An 18,444-nucleotide genomic window follows, 5' to 3' on the forward strand; every position below is an offset into this window, starting at 1 on the left:
GTCTCAAAAATAAATAAAAAATTAAAAAAAATTGTTTTAATAAATTATGTACTTTAACTAAAATGAAAAGACAATACCAAATGTTGAAGATGTGAAACTGCTAGTGTAGACTATCGTAACTACTTTGAAAACTCTGTGGCAATATTTATTAAACCTGAACAGATGCATAACCCATGACCCAGCAAACCTACTCCGAGATACATCCAACAGAAATGTGCACAAACGGTCACCACAAGACATGTGTAAGAATATTCATAACAGGGCTATCCAATGGTCCCTCACGAGTAGAAGGGATAAACTGAGTACAATCACACAGTGGAATACTCCACAGCAAATATAATGAACAAACTACATCCGTGCACAGTAACATGGATTAATTTCACAAACATACTGTTGAGCTAAATAAAGAAGCTAGAAAAACGATGAGTGCACCCAGCATGGTTCAATTTATATAAAGTTCAAAAACAGATTTAAAAAAAAAAAGAAAGAAAGAAAACCAACCCAAAAGCAATGGTGACAGAAGTCAAGAGAGCTACGCTGAGAGAGGGGAGGGTAGTGACTGGGTGGCATTCAAGGGACTTCCTGGTTGCTGGTAATATTCTATTGCTTGTTCTGAATGCTGTTCTGTTCACTTTGTAAAAATGCATTGAAATGAATTTTATAATAGTGCACATTTTAAGTGGTGAGTTGTATTTTAGTAAAAGTTAAAAAAAAACATGTTTAATTTAAAAATGTACATTACTTTGGTAACATTTTAAAAATATACAGTATTTAAATTTTACACCTACAAGAGAAGCCAAGCCTTCTTCTCATATGTGGATCCGAATCTTTTTTAATGTCTAAAATATGTTTTTTCTCTAAGATGTTTCTTCAAGAATGCTCTATAAGCACCCTGAATGCCAGCTGGTGACATCTCTGTCACATGGCAGCAATAAAACTGTTTGCAAACACTGTGATCTTTAGAGAAAAAGGGTTTACTACAAACCCAATATAAAAATAGTCTGAGGTCTAAATCTACTCTTGACTTCAGCATGGGCTCTGTGTCTTTGCCAAAGTAATAAATCTGCTCAAGTCTTCAACTCAATAAAAGGGAAAACTTCCTAACAATTAGAGCTAGTTAAAAAAAAAAAAAAAAAAAAAAAAAAAAAAAAGGCACAGCTATCTCAATGCACTGCATACCTTCTATCTCTAGAAATACTCAGGTAAAGGTTGGACGAGGCTTTGTCAAGGAGGGAAGGTGTCACGAAAAGAAACACAAAAATAAGAATCATGCAAGGCCAACTCCAAGAGATTTTTTTCAAAATAATCAGGGGAGAGCAGTGATGCCCCAAAGTGGCCATAAGTTAATGACTGTCTGCTACAAACTATGGGGGTTTACTGAACTACTCTCTTAACTTCTGAGTAAGTTTTAAATCTTCCCTAATGAAGAATTAGAAGAGGTCTGTTCAGTATACTAAAACAATTTCAGTTCTCTCTTCTTTCTCCTTTCTCTTCTATACTTTCTTTAGCAACATCATTTGTTCTCACTGCTTCTACAAGTTCTATATATTGATGCCGAAAAGTAAATTAGACACCTTTTCTTGAAACTGGCTCCTTCTCTCCTGTTTTCTCTTACTGGCACCACCGACTTCATAGACACTTGGAAACTTGATGTTACCTTTTACTCTTTCCCTTCTCGCAACCCATCCGTTCCACCTCCATTCCCTTCTATGTACTGGTGAGATGTCTCTTCCACTCTTGTTCGGTGTTCCCCATTGGCCTGGTTCGGGTTTTCACTAGTGACTTACAAGGCTAGGATTTCTGAAGTCAGGTTTCCTCTTCTTTAAAAAAAGTATTTTTAAATCCAAAACAAAAGCCTTCTGCTTCTTTAAGTAAAAAGCTACTTCATAGGACAATTACAAAGACTTAGAGAGTTCACACGTGAAATAGTGGGGCTCCCAACATGTAACAGGCACACAAAGCCTGGTTTTCTTCCTTCTCCATGCTCAAGTCTCATCAAACTGGCTTCCTCAGGGAATCCTTAAAGATACCATCCAATGTCCTGATTCAGTTCCTTCTGCTATTTCTTCCACGAAACCATACCTCCATCCCATCACCCCGTGTCTAAAGATAAACTATCCTTTACTGGTCAGCCCAAACGTCATCTCATCCCTTTCCACCAATGTGCTTACAGACTCAAAAGACCACAGTCTTGTTTCAGGCTTGGGAATATAAACAACACTACATCCTGCCTAAGGAAGAGAGTAGAACGAGCAGTTCTCAAGAGGCAACTGGGAATTGTGTGGTTTTTGCCTTTCAGTCTGACAGTCTTGGCTCTCTTGCATTAGGAACCAGAAAACCTAAGTGTGCTTTAAATTCTCCTAAACCAAATACGTAAACTAGATAAAGCAGGGGTGATCATCTTCAAAACGTTTCTCTACTTACCCTTCTTCAGAGGTAGCACAGTATTCCTTTAAAAAATGACTATTTAAGTATCACAAAACCTCAGCTGCCCGTAACTTCCCTGGTGCGCATTATTGTGCAAACTATGGCACACTAACACAAAACTCCATGTAAGCTAGAGGGAAAACAAAGCACGTGTGGCTCAAAATACTCTTACTTTTCTATACCTACATTTCAAAGTTCCAATTTTACTTGGACAATTCGATCGATACTACATCAAAGGCCATTCGCACACCGAGCTCCCCCAAGCTTACTGAGGTCAGGACTGCCACATCATTTCTCCCGAGAGACTGCCTGCTAAGCGCTGTGATTCCCGAGGTAGTCCTGCGTGGTGAGCCCCTTTCCACCACTCACCTCCTCTCTGTAAAGGGCAGGCTCCACCTGCTGTTGCTTCCTCGCCTGTGTTCCAAAAGCACTTTCTACACGCTTCTATTATGCCCCTAATCACCCTGTTTACGTGTCTGTTTCTCTCTGGTTCTCCCTCACACCACCCCCTCCTCCCAACTAAATCGCCAGCTGCCAGAAGGAAAGAAACATAGGCGACAGCTATTGGAGAACAGGGTCAGGAGCAGACTCTGGAGCTTGAACAGCTTGGCTTGGGCTTCTGTTCTGCCACTTCCCAGTAACATAACCTTGAGCACAGTGTGACTTTAAGCCTCAGTTTCCTCATATGAAAAAGGATAATAATTATACCTACCTCAGAGCTGTTACAAGGACTACGTGAAATAATAAAAAGCACTGTTCATCCCTCACTCCTCAGCTTCTTTTTGACGAGGCAGTTTAAAGCAGTGTTAGGCACACAGGTTTTAGAGCCGGTGCTTGGTTTTGAATTTTGGTTGTTACATTTACTAGCTTTAAGACCTTGGACAAGCTACTTCAACTCTCAAAGCCTCAGTTTCTTCATCTGCAAAAGTAAGATAATAATTATCACCTATCTTAATAAGGTTATTTTAAGGATGAGATGAGAAAGTTCACATAAAGCAGTAGGCACAGCGAGGGGCTCTAGAAATACTACCTATCAAATTTTCTATTTATCTATTTTAAGGCTGATCTCCTAGAGACTTAACACAGGGCCAACTCCTTCCCTTCCACAAAGAACCATTTCGGGAGTGTGCGTTCACCAAGTCTGATGTTCAAAGTCACAGCTGTTTGTCTTCCTTGGATTTTAGATTCCACACGGCCATGACTTCAGTCGTGATACCAGTTGGTTTTTTAAAAATTGTGCTCTTTGAGAGGATATCAACTTGCAAGTGCAGGGAAACAAATTAACAATAGCCAGTAGGGCCTCCCTACCCTAGGTGTTCCCTTTCTACCTCTGCATCATTAAACTTCATAACTTATATAACTAAAGCATATATGAAAACTGAACATAATCAGACACCGACTGAAGGAAACCTATGGAGAATTGTTCCATTTATGGAATTCCTGCATGTGCACCACGCTGACAAATCTACACTTTGGAAAAGGACTGCAATTCCTGTACTCCCAAGGAGAAAAAAGTAGTGAACAGTTATGAAACTAACAAGGACAACAAACCCAGTTATCAAAACTTCCCCCCGAGGATCTATATACCCTCAACTTCATACAAAATGTTCACTTTTATCCCAAACTCCTAATTCTGCATAGAAGAATCAAGATCTAAAATGCTTCACAACTCTCTGATGTAGTTTTACATATACACTGAACAAAAAGAGTGGTGACAGAGGCCACAGGTCCCTCACAAGAGAACTCAATAGGTGGTGACTCAAAGGTGAGTCAATGTTAACCGATATCCTACGCACCAGAGAGACAAAGTATCAAATGAGAGGAGTCGCTCAGGGAACCAAAGCAATCCTCTTGACCACGTCTGATAAATCTCGTATGTTTTTGTGTTCACCACAACTCACAAAGTGAGGGTCCCTTACCATAGCCTGTGATGAATAAAATTGAAATCCTCAGCTTTCACAAAGCTGGGGGGGGGGGGGGGCGGGGGGAGGCAGAACCATGAGAAGAGCTGTCCTCAAATTCAAATCCCCACTCCTCTCTGCCAGCTCCCCCAACACACACTTTAGAGTAAGAGAATATAAAAATTACTATTTTATTGGTTTCTAGCATGTCTATAAATTATATAATACCTTCACATCTGTGATTCTCATGATTCATAACAACATACGGCATTGTAAGTCTTAGTTTATAGATGAAGAAATTAAGGATGAGGAAGTTCAAGTGGCTTTCTGTGATCGGTCGGTGATCACAATGGTACAATCATAACTGCAACAGATCCACTCAAATCTGTGCTCCTTACAACACCAAGATGTAAATACTATAAATCAAATGAAAATGTATGTTTGAAATGTTCATTCAAGCTGACTCAGGAAGCGAGGCAACAGAGGTTCCTCCTTTATAAACGGTAAAAATAAACACATTTGAGATTATATCATCAGTTCTCAAATACCTGGTTCATAGGACCCCTACACATTTTAAAAATTATTAAGGACTCCAAAGACCCATTGTTTATGGGTTATATAGACATCTACCACGTTAGAAATTAAAAATAACACTTTTAAACGTAAGAATCCACAAGCTCACATTCCATCAACTGTCTGGGTGATGATGTCCTCACACATCATATAACTCTTGGAAAACGCCACTGTACCTTGTAAGAGAATGGCACTGAAAAAGGCAAATAGCATTTCTGTATTACCATGAGAATCGTTTTGACATGGTAGACTCCTCCTGTAAGGGTCGTGGAGATCCAAAGCGGTCCTCAAACCACACTTTGAAAACCACTCACTGAGTGGGGCGCCTGGGTGGCTCAGTCGGTTACGAGTCCAACTCTTGGTTTCAGCTCAGCTCATGATCTCACGGTTCGTGAGCTCAAACCCATGTTGGGCTCCTTCACTGTCAGCTCAGAGCTTGCTTGGGATTCACTCTCTCTCCCTTTCTTTCTGCCCCTCACCAGCTCATGCTCTCATCTCTCTCTCAAATAAAGAAATACACTTAAGAAAAGAAAAAAGAAAACTACAGAGTTAAAAAGTTAACAGAAAAAGTTAACAGCTATCATGGCAATTCTTCTTCAATTCTAAGTTCTAACCTGTTATCTTACTTTAAGTACACTGTTTCTCACTACTGGATTAAAAAAAAAATTAAGGAAGGAGTGTTTTATTTATTCCCTCCTACCACTAATTCTCTTTGCAATGTATAGTGCCCTGGACAAAGATGGTACCACACATTTATGGGGTAAATTGAATCTCTTCTAAACTCTAGTGGAGAGAGGAAGAGAAAACATCTTAAAGCAAAATTATCACCTCCCTACTATGATAAAGACATGAAAAATGAAGTAAATAATACAGAGGTCAGATCTTCTTAAGCCAGTTAGATGCATCAAACGGACAAAAACTCCATTCAAGACATGGAGGGAAAGATCTAAACGAGAAACGAGGAGAAAGTTAATGCTTTAAGGTTATAACTGTCCAGCTTTCTCCTAAGTTTTCTCTATCCAAAAAAGTAGCAAAGCATATTCTGAAGTATAAATGGTTTTAATATTATCTGTATCTCTGCTTCTCTTACCTCAAGTTGGAACTTATTAAATATTTCTTTAACTTAGTAAATATTTTTAAGAAGAATTGTACCTGTATATTTGAGAGAAATCCAGACACGAGACCTTTGCAGAAATAACAGATAAGTGAATAATAATGCCACCTCATAATTACATAATTTTTTCTAAAAATTTTAAAAACTTTAATTTTCATTCAGTCTTAAAAATAACACGTTGCAAGACTTACCCAAGGATACACTAAATCAACAAATCAACAGTAATGTCAGAAATACAAAAGTAATTCCCAGTCATCTAATCCTACTGTTTCAGGGCAAAGAGGCTAAGCTACTTTCCAGAGAAACCGTAAGAGCACAGAGCATCCCCAAGACACCCCAACAGTTAACAGCACAGACTGTGGTCTAATAAATGCTGTTGACTAGCATGATTCTCAGAATAATGGAGTCCAAATCTTAAATTGATAGCATTAAGAATTCCAAACATTTTGGGGCGCCTGGGTGGCTCCGTCGGTTGAGCGTCTGACTTCGGCTCAGGTCACGATCTCACGGTCAGTGAGTTCGAGCCCTGCATCGGGCTCTGGGCTGATGGCTCAGAGCCTGGAGCCTGCTTCCCATTCTGTGTCTCCCTCTCTCTCTGACCCTCCCCGTTCATGCTCTGTCTCTCTCTGTCTCAAAAATAAATAAACGTTAAAAAAAAAATTAAAAAAAAAAAAAAAAGAATTCCAAACATTTTGAGTAACTTACTCAAATATTTAAAAAAAAAAAAATAGTTTACTAAAAAATGGCTTAAAATTTAGATAAATTGTATTCATGGGCTTTATTACAGACTAAGACTGTCAGGAATTTTCTCCTTATACGTCACTAATTTCAGAATACCTGAACTAAATTCAATCTGTACTATCTGCCACTCCAGTATTAGTAAATGAAGGACACACAGTTTGCTACAAACATTTCAATTCTTCCTATGTCAAAAGTTTGCAATGGAGTCCTGACTGAAACCCAAAGTTAAATACTGAGAACTAATAACCTTTCCAAATATTAGAATAGACCAAACATCACCTGTCCTAAATCTTACAGATTATACTTAATGGTAAGAACAAAATAAGGCTTTTAGTGCATTATAAAAATGATTATCATACAGTGAAATTGGCTATAATAGAATGACTCTTACTTCAGCCACAGCAAGTTTCACAGAACTCAAAGCTCTGAATTATTCACTTGCTTGACCAAATAACTAAGGTAGCAGAGACTGCGTAGTCAGCAACCACAATCATCCTTAGTGATGAGTATGAGCATAATCCAGTACACATGAAATACTATCGCGTGAAAAGGAGAGTAAGCACATAACACAAACACCAGAGGCATTATTTGGTAGATATTGATGCCTAAATGAAATAGCTGTATCTAAGAACAGAGCACAGTTATTTTTTCAAATATAGATTCTTACAGCCAGCTACTAAATAAAATTATGTCATTATCACTATTTAAGATTTTACAGCAAAAATCGCTTACAATTGCAGATTACAATTAGGAAGGATGTGGGAGCTGATCCTATGAGAAATGGCTTCTAAACATCTGAGGTCACAAATACCTGTTTCACTGGCATGTACCTTGCCAGTGAACCAAGTACGCATACAGGTACTTAATACAAAGGAAAATACTCAACCAAAACATTTTTATTGTGCTAATCATAGCATTCTTGTTTTTAAGTGCATGCCAACAAGAACTAATTATGCTGGGCAGTGGGCCATTTTCTATCTCTTTTCTCAAAGATATGCAAACCAAAGCACAGACATCTCAATACTCTACTCACCATATCATCACCTCCATTCTCCAGACAATACACGAAGAATTCATGGGCATAAATACCCAATGTACTGATTAAAGAAGAAAGAAATACATGTTCTAAAGCAGTCTGCTGGTTTCATGAAAAAATTATGCACCAGACCAGCGAAAATCAGTTGTTTTTCTTTATCAGTCCAAGGAAAGGATCATCTACAGTTTATCTATACTGACCTTTCCTAAGAATACGAAATTGAAAGCCACAGCTTCTGGAGGGTCAGAGAAGGTTGCAAACACATGCAGGTTTTGTTTTTGTTTGCGTGTGGAAATAGAGCTGGTGCCCATAAGGTGCCCAACAGACCTTAACTCAGAACTGTGAACTGCTGGAGATTTTCATCAGCATTATTTGTGTTATGTGTGGTGTGATGTAGTATGGTGTGTGTGTGTGTGTGTGTGTGTATGTGTGCGCGCGCGCGGCGCTCCTCTTCAATACTGACTTTACAGTCAGAATTTAGGTTACAAACTAGCAGCCTGTGTTTATAATGACAACCTTACACCATTTTTTTTAAAAAAAAGGTTAAAATGTTTTGTACATCTGTTGATGAAATTCAAAGGATACAGAATTCTTTAGACTGAACTCAAAATTCCAGCACTTCAGTTACATAGCTGAGGTCACTTTGTGAAAATCTATCAAGCATACTCTCAGGATCTGGGCAACTTCTATCTACACACACACACACACACACACACACACACACACGTCAGTAAGTTCATACACACACAAAAAAGTTCTGCATTTAAAGGGCTAACGTGCTTTTTTCTATAGGATGATGAAAAGACGATATTTAGGCAGGGACAAGAAAAGTGATGTTGTGAGCTCTTCGGCTGTTTGTGGGAAAAACATTCCTGAAGAAAAACCAGGAAGGCCCTTGTGATGGGCGCATGCTTGGAGTGTGAGGACAGCCAGGAGGCCAGAACAGACTAAGTGAAAGAAGAGTTATAGAAGATAAGGTCAGAGCTGGAGACATGGCCAGGAGTGAAGTAAAGTGGTGAATGAGTTAGACCCACACATATACCTTTGAAAGGGGAAACAAGTTTAATGTGTCACCTAGCAAATATCTGACATATCTCTAGTAAAATGTCTGACAGATATAGGATAATCAATAAACGTGTATTCACTTAGTTACTAAACCAAAGATACGGAAGTTTATTCAGTAGGTGTCCTATATGTGACATTTAATATCTCCAATTAGATAGATACTATTTGTTTCCATTTTACAGATATGCAAACTGAAACTAGGGAAGAGAAAGCCCTTTGTTCAAGGGTTCTTGCTTGGGAGAGTGAAGTCAGGTACATATTATCCCCAAAGCTCTATGGACTGAGACAGACAACTAAGTACTTCTCTCTGGCCTCAACCCAAAAGAATAAAATAATTCCATAGTAGTGGCAGTCTCTACTTAGCACCTGCATTTCTACTCATCTGAAGGTAAGTAATTAACACCTATACCTCCTTCTTCCCTACTACAACTACAATAAGTATGTGGTTTTATCCGAGTCTTAGCAATTTGGCAAGGAACATTTTCAAACTAAACTTCTGTAAAACTTCTACTAATAACTAGGTAGTTGCTTTATGACTCTCCAGTGAAGTATGATGTGCTCTGATGCCATGCCAAAAGTGCTGGTAGGTCCTAGGACTCCAGAAACAGAACAAAGGGATTTAACTGCACTTGTTTCCTGGTGACATTGTTCTGAGAAAATGGAGAATACGATAGGAAGAAATGTAAGGGCAATATTTAACTTCTAAACATGGTATTGAGTGGTAGAAATTCTAACTTGAGATGTCAGATATTCTTACTGAACAACTGATTCAAAAAGGCTCAGCCTGCTGTATGGAATTTTACTAAGAGGAGAAAAAAAAAAAAGAGAGACTGGTCACACTTTCTTGAATAGAGGTTTTTTAGGAATGTCTGAGCCATGTGAATCCTGTATACCTTCTAAGAAGGCCAACAAAATTATTAAAGTGCTTAATATTTAAGCACATTAGTTTTGTTATACTTACAGCAACAAAGTTGTACCTGTCTGTCTGTACTTACTACTCAACCTGGAGTCTAAGGACTCCAGGCAGGTTTGGAGGGGACTATAAATTTCATGAAATTAAACAAAAATCTGTGTATACATTTTTCTGCAGAGAGCCACAGTTCTTATTAGCTTTCCAAAAAGATAAAACCCTCAAAAAAAGGCTTAAAAGTACTTTCAACATATATGTACATCTGCTCCTTTTCTGTAGACATTTAAAGCATAGCTTTTGTCCTGTTTTTTAGTTTCTTCTTTTTTTAAGAGTTTAGAGCAAACTTTTTTTTATAAAGAGCCAGATAGTTTATATTCTAGAATCTGTGGGTGCATATGGTCTGTTTCATATTGTTCTCTTAACAACTTTAAATGTAAAGTTTAGAATGTAAAAACCATTCTTAACTCATGGGCCTAATACCAGCTTGTTTTAGAGATCTCTGCCGAAACAACACAGCACGGGCTTTGGGAGTCCAGACTTCTTTTTCTTTTTTCTTCTTTTTTCCTGAGGATTTCAAGAAAGTCACTAACCCCCTCTTAAGTCTCAAGTGTCCACATCTTTAAAAATGAGATACTCAACTCTCCGGTAAAGTAGTTTTAAATATTAAGTGAGGCAGCAAGTATGTTGAACCGCCCACACAATGCCTGGCATATAGTTTAGGAAACTGATTTTATGATTCTTGCCCCTGCCTCATATGATAATCATTAGTAGTACTTGTAAGTCAATATGAAGTGCTGATCAGCAGGCATGCTCCTCCCATACAATCTACTTTATAATGATCTGTTTTGGCTATTTCCAGGAACAAACTGGAGTTTTCCTGGACAACCAGCAAACCTGCACGTTACTGATGAGAATCTAACAGTCTCCTCGTCATTACTCTTCTCCCTTCAATGTGTAAATCAAATTTCTAGAGCAAAGATTTATCAATACATTATTTTCCATCTAAATAGTTATAAGTGCCCAGATCATAATAATTCAAAGAAGCTTAAGAAAACCCAACTTGCAAGAAGTAAAACCAGCATCAGCTGAAGTGTACTTAGGTGTACCAGGGACCCTAAGGTTACAAAATACTGCACAGCCCAAAGTCATCAGCACAGATACTGATCTCCTCTTCCTATTCCTCACAAAACTGAAGGTTTCAAATACATCCAAAATGCCATTATGTTGAGCTTCCATTGTTCTTTGTTTTCTCCAGAAAGACTAACCAGCTAACTATGTTATAACCATTTTTATCCTTCACCATACCTATCACAACACTAGCTAGGTATGACAGTCTTCAGGAAACAGTTATTGAAAATAAATATTTTAATTTTTTTAATGTTTACATAGTTAAAAAAATTTTTTTTAATGTTTATTCATTTTTGAGAGAGCACAAGTGGGGGTGGGGCAGAGAGAGAGGGAGACAGAATCCAGAGCAGGCTCCAAGCTGTCAGCACAGAGCCTGATGCGGGGCTTGAACCCACGAACCATGAGATCATGACCTGAGCCAAAGTCGGATGCTTAACCAACTGAGCCACCCGGGCGCCCCAATGTTTATTTATTTTTGGTGGGGGGGAGGGAGGGAGGGGCATAGAGGGAGGGAGACACAGAATCCAAAGCTGACTCCAGGCTCTGAGCTGTCAGCACAGAGCACCACGCAGGGCTCGAACTCATGGACCACGAGATCATGACCTGAGCCGAAGTCACACACTTAACCTACTGAGCAACCTACTGAGCAGGCATCCCTGAAAATAAGTATTTTAGAAATGATTTTATTTATCTAAGACAATAGTCCTTCAATTCTATTTATATAAAAATATTCATCTGAGCAGCAATAAAAGAAAAAGCACAACAATTAAAAAATTAGCTACTACATCATTATTCCAGAACAGCTAGAGTGATACAATAATGTCCTTGTCTGTACTTTCCCCAAGAATCAAAGGCTGTATTCCTGCTAATTGTTATTAAAACTATGATTCCTATAATCACTAAGGATTTTAGAGGCTATTTTCAAGTATTTTCTAGCCTAAGACACCTTTTAAAAGTTGTCCATATATAGAAAGAGTATGAAACAGAAAGTGAATAAATATAGGATATTACACCTTACAAATGATTTTGACAGCTTTCAGTGAATTTACTTTGAAAATTTTTAAGACATAACTCAAAGCCATGTTTACTTCAAATAATCAGTAAAATGAAAATGCTATAATTAACAGAGTAAATGTTTTTCTTCATCATCTCAGAAGACAAAAGAGAAAGGAATTCAATTACAAACCACATTACAGAGTATGAGGCTTTTCAGACCAAGCCTAATTTAGTCCTCTGAAATTAATGGTATATTTAGAGAAGATATAGGTAAATACCAACATGCTAAAAAGCTCTACCTCACTAAACACACCCGGTCTTTTGGGCTCTAGTCTGTAGGAGTATTTGAAAAATTTCCACAAATACAGAGCAGAATGCTTTTCAGGAGTAAAAGAACAGAACAGTAAGGACAAAAACAGTCACGTTCAGAAGATATTCTATGAATTTGAAGAGTGAAGTTTTCTCCCAAATAACTGTTCCATATGCATTCGTTAAATTCAAATCTCATTAAGTAGATATCCCCTTATTTGTCAATCAGAGAAGTATATGCTTACATAGTTAATGACTTATTTCACACTAAAGCAAAATGCCACCAAACTTAAGTGAAAAGCAGCCACTATGTACTTACTATCACTGTACTGCAGAAACGGAAAATGTTTCATGAGATTTTTTAAAAATTTCTGGTAGAATGATTTTTTTAATTCAACATATCAATACTTTTTGTAAAATAAAATTGCTTAATGAAAGTCCCTTGAAAGATAATAATGCTTAAAGAAGGGTAAAAATAATCACCTTTTACTATCCAGCTATTAACTCTTCCCATTTTCACTGATTATGGACGGTATTGCTCCCTTTAGGGACGGTCTCAAATTCATACAATGTGGGGCCAGACAAGTACCATTAGCAAGTAGGCGGGGACTAAAACCTAAGCCTAAGAACTTCCTGCAGCTGCTACTAGACCTCCCTCTCCATCCTGTTATTGCTAGAAGGAATGCAGGCCATTCCTTCCAATGTTTCCTAAGAGAACCCAGGATTCCATTTTTATTTTGATTTTGATTCAATGTTTATTTATTTTTGAGAGCGGGGGAGGGACAGAAAGAGGGAGAGAGAGGGGGACGGAGGATCCGAAGCTGGCTGTGCTGACAGCAGAGGGTCCAACATGGGGCTCGAACTCATGACTTGGGCCAAAGTTGGAAGCTTAACCAACTGAGCCACCCAGGTGCCCCCAAGATCTCCCGTTTTTAGATACTGGCAATTAAGAAACAAAAAAATACAGTGAGGTTAAATAAAAAGTACCTGCAAACTGAATCTGGCCTTTCTACATGCAACTAGTGCTAAGACACTGCAATAATACTCTAGGAACAAAAACATCGTGAAGAATCTCAAGTATGTGACTCCCAAATTCTAAACTCCCCCGGACTATTACTCAGATTGCACACTGAAGGTGGATTCTCCATGTAGTCAAAAATATTAGTGGTAATCTTTCTCTCCTGAAGACTAATTTTTGGACTCATTTTTTAAAAAGTACTACTTTAATTTACTATTTTAAAGTGTACATTTTAGGAAAAAATGAACATTTGAGGGAAATTAATTTAGAATTGTATCAGTAAAACTAGAATACGCAGAAACTATATACATGTTACAACTCATTTCTTAAAAAGTGTTATAATGTTTTACAAACTGTGTTAGTTGGGTAAAATGAAGTGCTAATCATAGCAATCCTTAGAAAGCAACCATTTGAACTTTGAATCTCTAGACTGAGACATCAGGAACTGGCATTCCTGATGGGCCACCTTCACTTCAGCAACATGAAATGGAAAAACAAATAAAGGAGGGGAGAAGTGACCATAATGTTAATTGTCAAGGGTGAATATTACATAAGTGCCAACGGACCCTAAGACCCATACAATTTTCTTTACCGCTTTAGCTCTAAGTAGATTAGACGGCTCTAAAGGATAAAATAGACCTTCCATTTGGAAACAAAATAGATTAAACATTTAAATGGATTAAAATAGAAATACTATGTATGGTAGCACCCAAAGATTTAACCCTTCAAGGATCTGCTCTCAAATGTCCAATTTAAGAGGGGTGCCTGGGTGGCTCGGTCAGCATCTGACTCTTGATTTCGGCCCAGATCATGATCACCAGGAGCCTGCTTGGGATTCTCACTGTCCCTCTGTTTGCCCCACCAGCATGTGCACGCGTTGTCTCTGTCTCTCTGTCTCTCTCTCAAAAGTAAACTTAAAAAAAAAATTCCAATTTAAGAAAAGAACTCTGTAGTTACACTCTTCTCAGAGTTCTCAGTTAATTTGTAAATGTACTTCCACATGTCATATTGATAGCACACTTAAAAAAAAACACAAAACACAAAACCTTAAGAACAAGATGACAGAGTTGAAGGAAAAAAGGCAGCTCTGGCTTTATCAGGGCTGGATTTCCCTGCAGGACAGCGGTGTGACCTTAAGCAAGTTTAACTACTTTGAGCACCACTCCCTCAGCCATATAAAAGGGTAAACACTAGCTACTTTAATTCTCGTTATGAGAATTGTGATACATCTTAAATGTATTTTAATTCATTCTCTTAACTGAAATTTGAATCCGTTCCACAACCTCAGTAGTTTAAAATACTTCTGGCAGAAGAGCTACACAGACAAGAGAACTTAACACTTTCTGAAGCAGCCCTTTTCATCCTCACACTTCTATTATTTTCTTTTACTAAACTAAAATCAGCTGCCTTGTTACTTCAAACCCCAGCCCCTGCCGATCACATTCTAGTTAAGTCATAGTAAGTATGGCTAATTCAGTTCTCATTAAACTTTAAGCTCCACCAGGGTTGAGGCTGCTCAGTACTGAAGCCCTGACACTAAGCAATAATAAGCACATAGTAGGTGTACAACGAATATTTGCAGTGCGAGATTTGTTCTGTGCAGTATTTACTGACTGACCACTGAAATGCCTTCTGATATAAAGAGCACAAATGTGTACATTTCTAGAGGTGATCATTTAATGTGTAAGGTTTAAAACTGGAACTGTCATATATAACCAAACACATGCCATATTTTTAAAAAATCCCGTAAGATACAGTAAATGAAAGCAATTTTGCTGTACCTTAGATGGTGATTCTATTCAATGATACAGATGATAAAGTGTCTTCAAAGCAATAACCCTACTAATGTCTCCATAATGCTATTCATAATTTCCTTGAGATTTAACTGCATTCCAAGTCTACATTAAAAAAACAAAACAAAACAAAACAAAACCTCAAAATGATATCCAACCTTATTGCCACTGGCTAATCTGCACACAACCCCAAATTATAACTGAGCCAAATTTTATTATCCGAAAGTTACCCCAAAACCATCAGAGTTGAAGTTGAGACAGAATACCAAAATCTGTGACTTTTTCTTAAGACTTTCTTAGCAACACACTGCTATAAATAAACATCTCACTGGCTAAACACTAGAACTCATTTATAATTTAGTCACTTACATTCCAGAGTTAAAGAGTCGGTTTCATAAAGTATGTTCTACTTCACAGAATAGGAAATCAAACACAGCGAACATCCAGTTCGCCACCGTCTGCAAATCTATGGAAATATTTCCATTACAAGGTAAATTTCTCCTGCCAGTCAACAGTTTTAAGCTGTCACTCTGTGCCACAAGCCTAAACAAAACATAATTGGTGAGGTATCTCTGCCACACACACAAGTCAATAATCCATATCAAACTGAAACATAAAATATCTCTGGATTCCCTGGGTCGCTGTTACTTGACATCAGTGAACCAGAAATACGCAACTTCCACTAAAAGGCCCTAGGTAAGGCAAGTACCAGATGGACACAGTTTTATAAGAAAGGACAAAATCCAAGAGTCAAACATTTTAATGAACAGAAAAGCAGAGGACAGAAAGCGAGATAAAAAAAATTCAGCTGATGCAGAATTGCCATGTATGACCCTTTCCGCTCCAACAAACCAGACCAAAGTAGATGAATCCCCTATCCCTACAAAACGCCTTGCCCATTTCATCAGAACAGGATACTACGTAAAATTAAGCCACCAGATGCAGGAGAGTTTCAAAAAGTTAAAATCACTACCACTAAAATTCCTTCTGCAGGGTGATCCGGGTACTGTTTGAGAAACTTGCACCCGGAACTGCCGTTAAGAGGCGCCGGGTCTAGGTCTGCGTTAGGGAACCCACCGCAAAGGGGCAGAAGACATTAACACCACGTCTGCGGCGAATTACGCTCCGCACTGGGTCCCAACTGGCTTTCGAGTTGCTGCGGGAAAGTAATCCTTCGCAGCAGATACCACACCTCCGCCCTGAAAGTTGCCAAAGCGCCATTGCAAAAGTGGCCCGCAGTTGCCAAATGGGAGAGCCTCCGGCTAGCGGCACGCTTCTCTCGCCCGTACTTTGTGTCCAGGAACAATTTCTCAACGTGGCCAAGGTGATGCTGCAAAACTGCCTCGATGCAGCAGCCACAAAAGGAACAGCCTCTGCACAGTCCCAGAGCCGCCTCCTGGGGATCAGGGGGACTGCCCTTCCACTTTCAATACGCTGCTTCTGCCCACGCCGTCAGCACCCTGAGGGCCCACGGACACGCGGAAAGGGCTCGGGCTCACATTCCTGCACTCTGGGAGCAAGCGATGTGCACCCTACTCGCCTTCATCTAGGGTCCCGTCCTGCCAGGCTCGGGGAGCTCCCCGGAAAAGCAGGAGCTGGGGATAAGCCCTTGCCCTTGCCCTTCCCACGCAGGCGGCAGCCTCCCGCCCAGGCCCGGATCCCCGGCAGCTAGGCATCCCCCCTCCCCCTCCCCCCCGACGTGGCTGCGGGGCGTCCTTCCCCTACCCCCCTCTCACCTGATCTTGTAACTCGGCAGAGTGTGCTTGCGCTTGATGATCTTCTTGAGCTGGTTGACGATGATGGAGGTGAGCTGGGGCATAGGCCGCCCTTCAAACTGGGAGCGCACCTCGAAGTCGATCAGCGGGTCCTCCACGAAGGAGAAGAACCAGTGGGTGAAGGGCACGCGAGTGAAGACGAAGCGCAGCCTCCCCACCACTCGGGACAGCTTGACGAACAGGTAGGCCGACTTGCCGAACACCAAGTCCACGTCGATGGCCAGGTGGAAGCCGCCGTTGTACTCCACCTCCGCCTCGAAGGCCAGCTCCTCCGGGGAGGTGGCGGGCAGCGCCTCCCCCTCGGGGCCGTCCGGCTCTCCGCCGGCCGAGGGCACCACCGGCCGGAGGAGCCGGATGGTCTTGATGAAGGGCACGGTCTCGCCCAGGAACACGTCCCGCAGGCTCAGCCCCTCCAGCAGGCGCCCGGCCGTCTTGGTCTGCAGCAGCTCCTCGAACTCCACCTTGATCTTCTTGGTGACCCAGCGGCGGGCCAGCGCGGTGTCCCGCAGCTCCCGGAACAGGAACAGGATGGTGGCGTTGAGGAAGTAGCAGGTCTCCCGCGTCGGCGGGGCGGGGGTCTCGGGGGCCGGGGTCGCGCCGCCCTCGGGGGGCCCGCCGGAGGGCTCCTCAGCCCCGCCGCCGCCGCCGCCGCCATAAAGGTACTCCCTCAGGGACAGGCCCGGCACCGGCTTGAGGTAGCGGAAGCCGTCGCCCGCGCGGGCCGCCTCGTCCGGCGGCGGCTCGGGCTGCTTGCGGTACAGCAGCAAGAACTGGGTGAGGAGCGTGAGGAAGGAGCCCAGCACGGCCGACGCCAGAATCATGAGCAGCAGCCCCATCCCGGCACCGCCTCCGCCCGGGCCGCCCGGGCCCCCGCTCCCGCGCCCACAGCGCCGCTCTCTTCACGTCGCCGCCCCCGCTGCCTCCATCTTGAGGACATCGGGCGGCGGGGTCGGCGCGAGCGGCTCCCCGGGCCTCGTCCGGCGGCTCCGGTCGGCGCGGTGCGGCGCCCGAGCCTGCGGCGGCCCGCGACTCCTCAAACGCTCCCGGAGGCAGCTGCTGTGGCGGCGGCGGCGGCCGCGGCGGCGGCGGGGCGGAGGGGGCGGCGCGGCACTCCCTCCGGCCCGCGCTCATTGGCCGAACGGCGCGTGTCGTCAGGAGCGTGCTCGCTCCCGGCGGTGTCGCCTGGCAGCCGGCGCCCGGGCGCGCGTGCTCGGGTGCCTCTTCACCTCCCGGGCGCCCTTCCAGCCCCGCCCCCCCCGGCCAACATTCCATTCCTCCTCGAGCCACGTGGCTGTCACTTCTGGAGCCGCGGACCGGATCCGGGGGGATGCCTGGGGCCACCCGTTGAAGGCTAAGGAGGCCGGGCGTAGGTGGCGTGGCGTGTTCCTGATCTCCGTCCTCCCGATGAGCCCCTCCCCCGCTCTTTGGCCGCGGTCCCTGCCTGTTACCTCTGCTGCAGTGTGGTTCTTCCACTCGCGCCCCTGAGAGATGGGCTGGCGGCGGCTTTCCCTGCAGGGCAGCGCCGCAGAGGATCTGAGCTGGCCGTTCGGAGACCTCCCAAGACGAGCAGAAGACTGAACGGCTTCAGAGCCCGCCGTCGCTGACCGTCAATGCGACCAGCGGACGCTCTGCGTCTGCGAAGGGTGGGCCTGGGAAGG

At 42.0% G+C, this 18,444-nt stretch overlaps 1 protein-coding gene across 1 annotated transcript in view; it reads right to left on the reverse strand.

Moving 5' to 3' along the window:
* Positions 1 to 17,806, reverse strand: part of PDZD8 (PDZ domain containing 8) — a 72,423-nt gene extending 54,617 nt beyond the window's left edge. Inside the window, exon 1 of the mRNA XM_004001358.6 lies at positions 16,748 to 17,806. Coding sequence (XP_004001407.4) covers positions 16,748 to 17,622 — 875 coding nt within the window. The 5' untranslated portion in view covers positions 17,623 to 17,806. The remainder of the gene's footprint in view (positions 1 to 16,747) is intronic.
* Positions 17,807 to 18,444: the final 638 nt, after the last annotated feature.

This window comes from Felis catus, chromosome D2 (assembly GCF_018350175.1).
Source record: "Felis catus isolate Fca126 chromosome D2, F.catus_Fca126_mat1.0, whole genome shotgun sequence".
NCBI lineage: Eukaryota > Metazoa > Chordata > Mammalia > Carnivora > Felidae > Felis > Felis catus.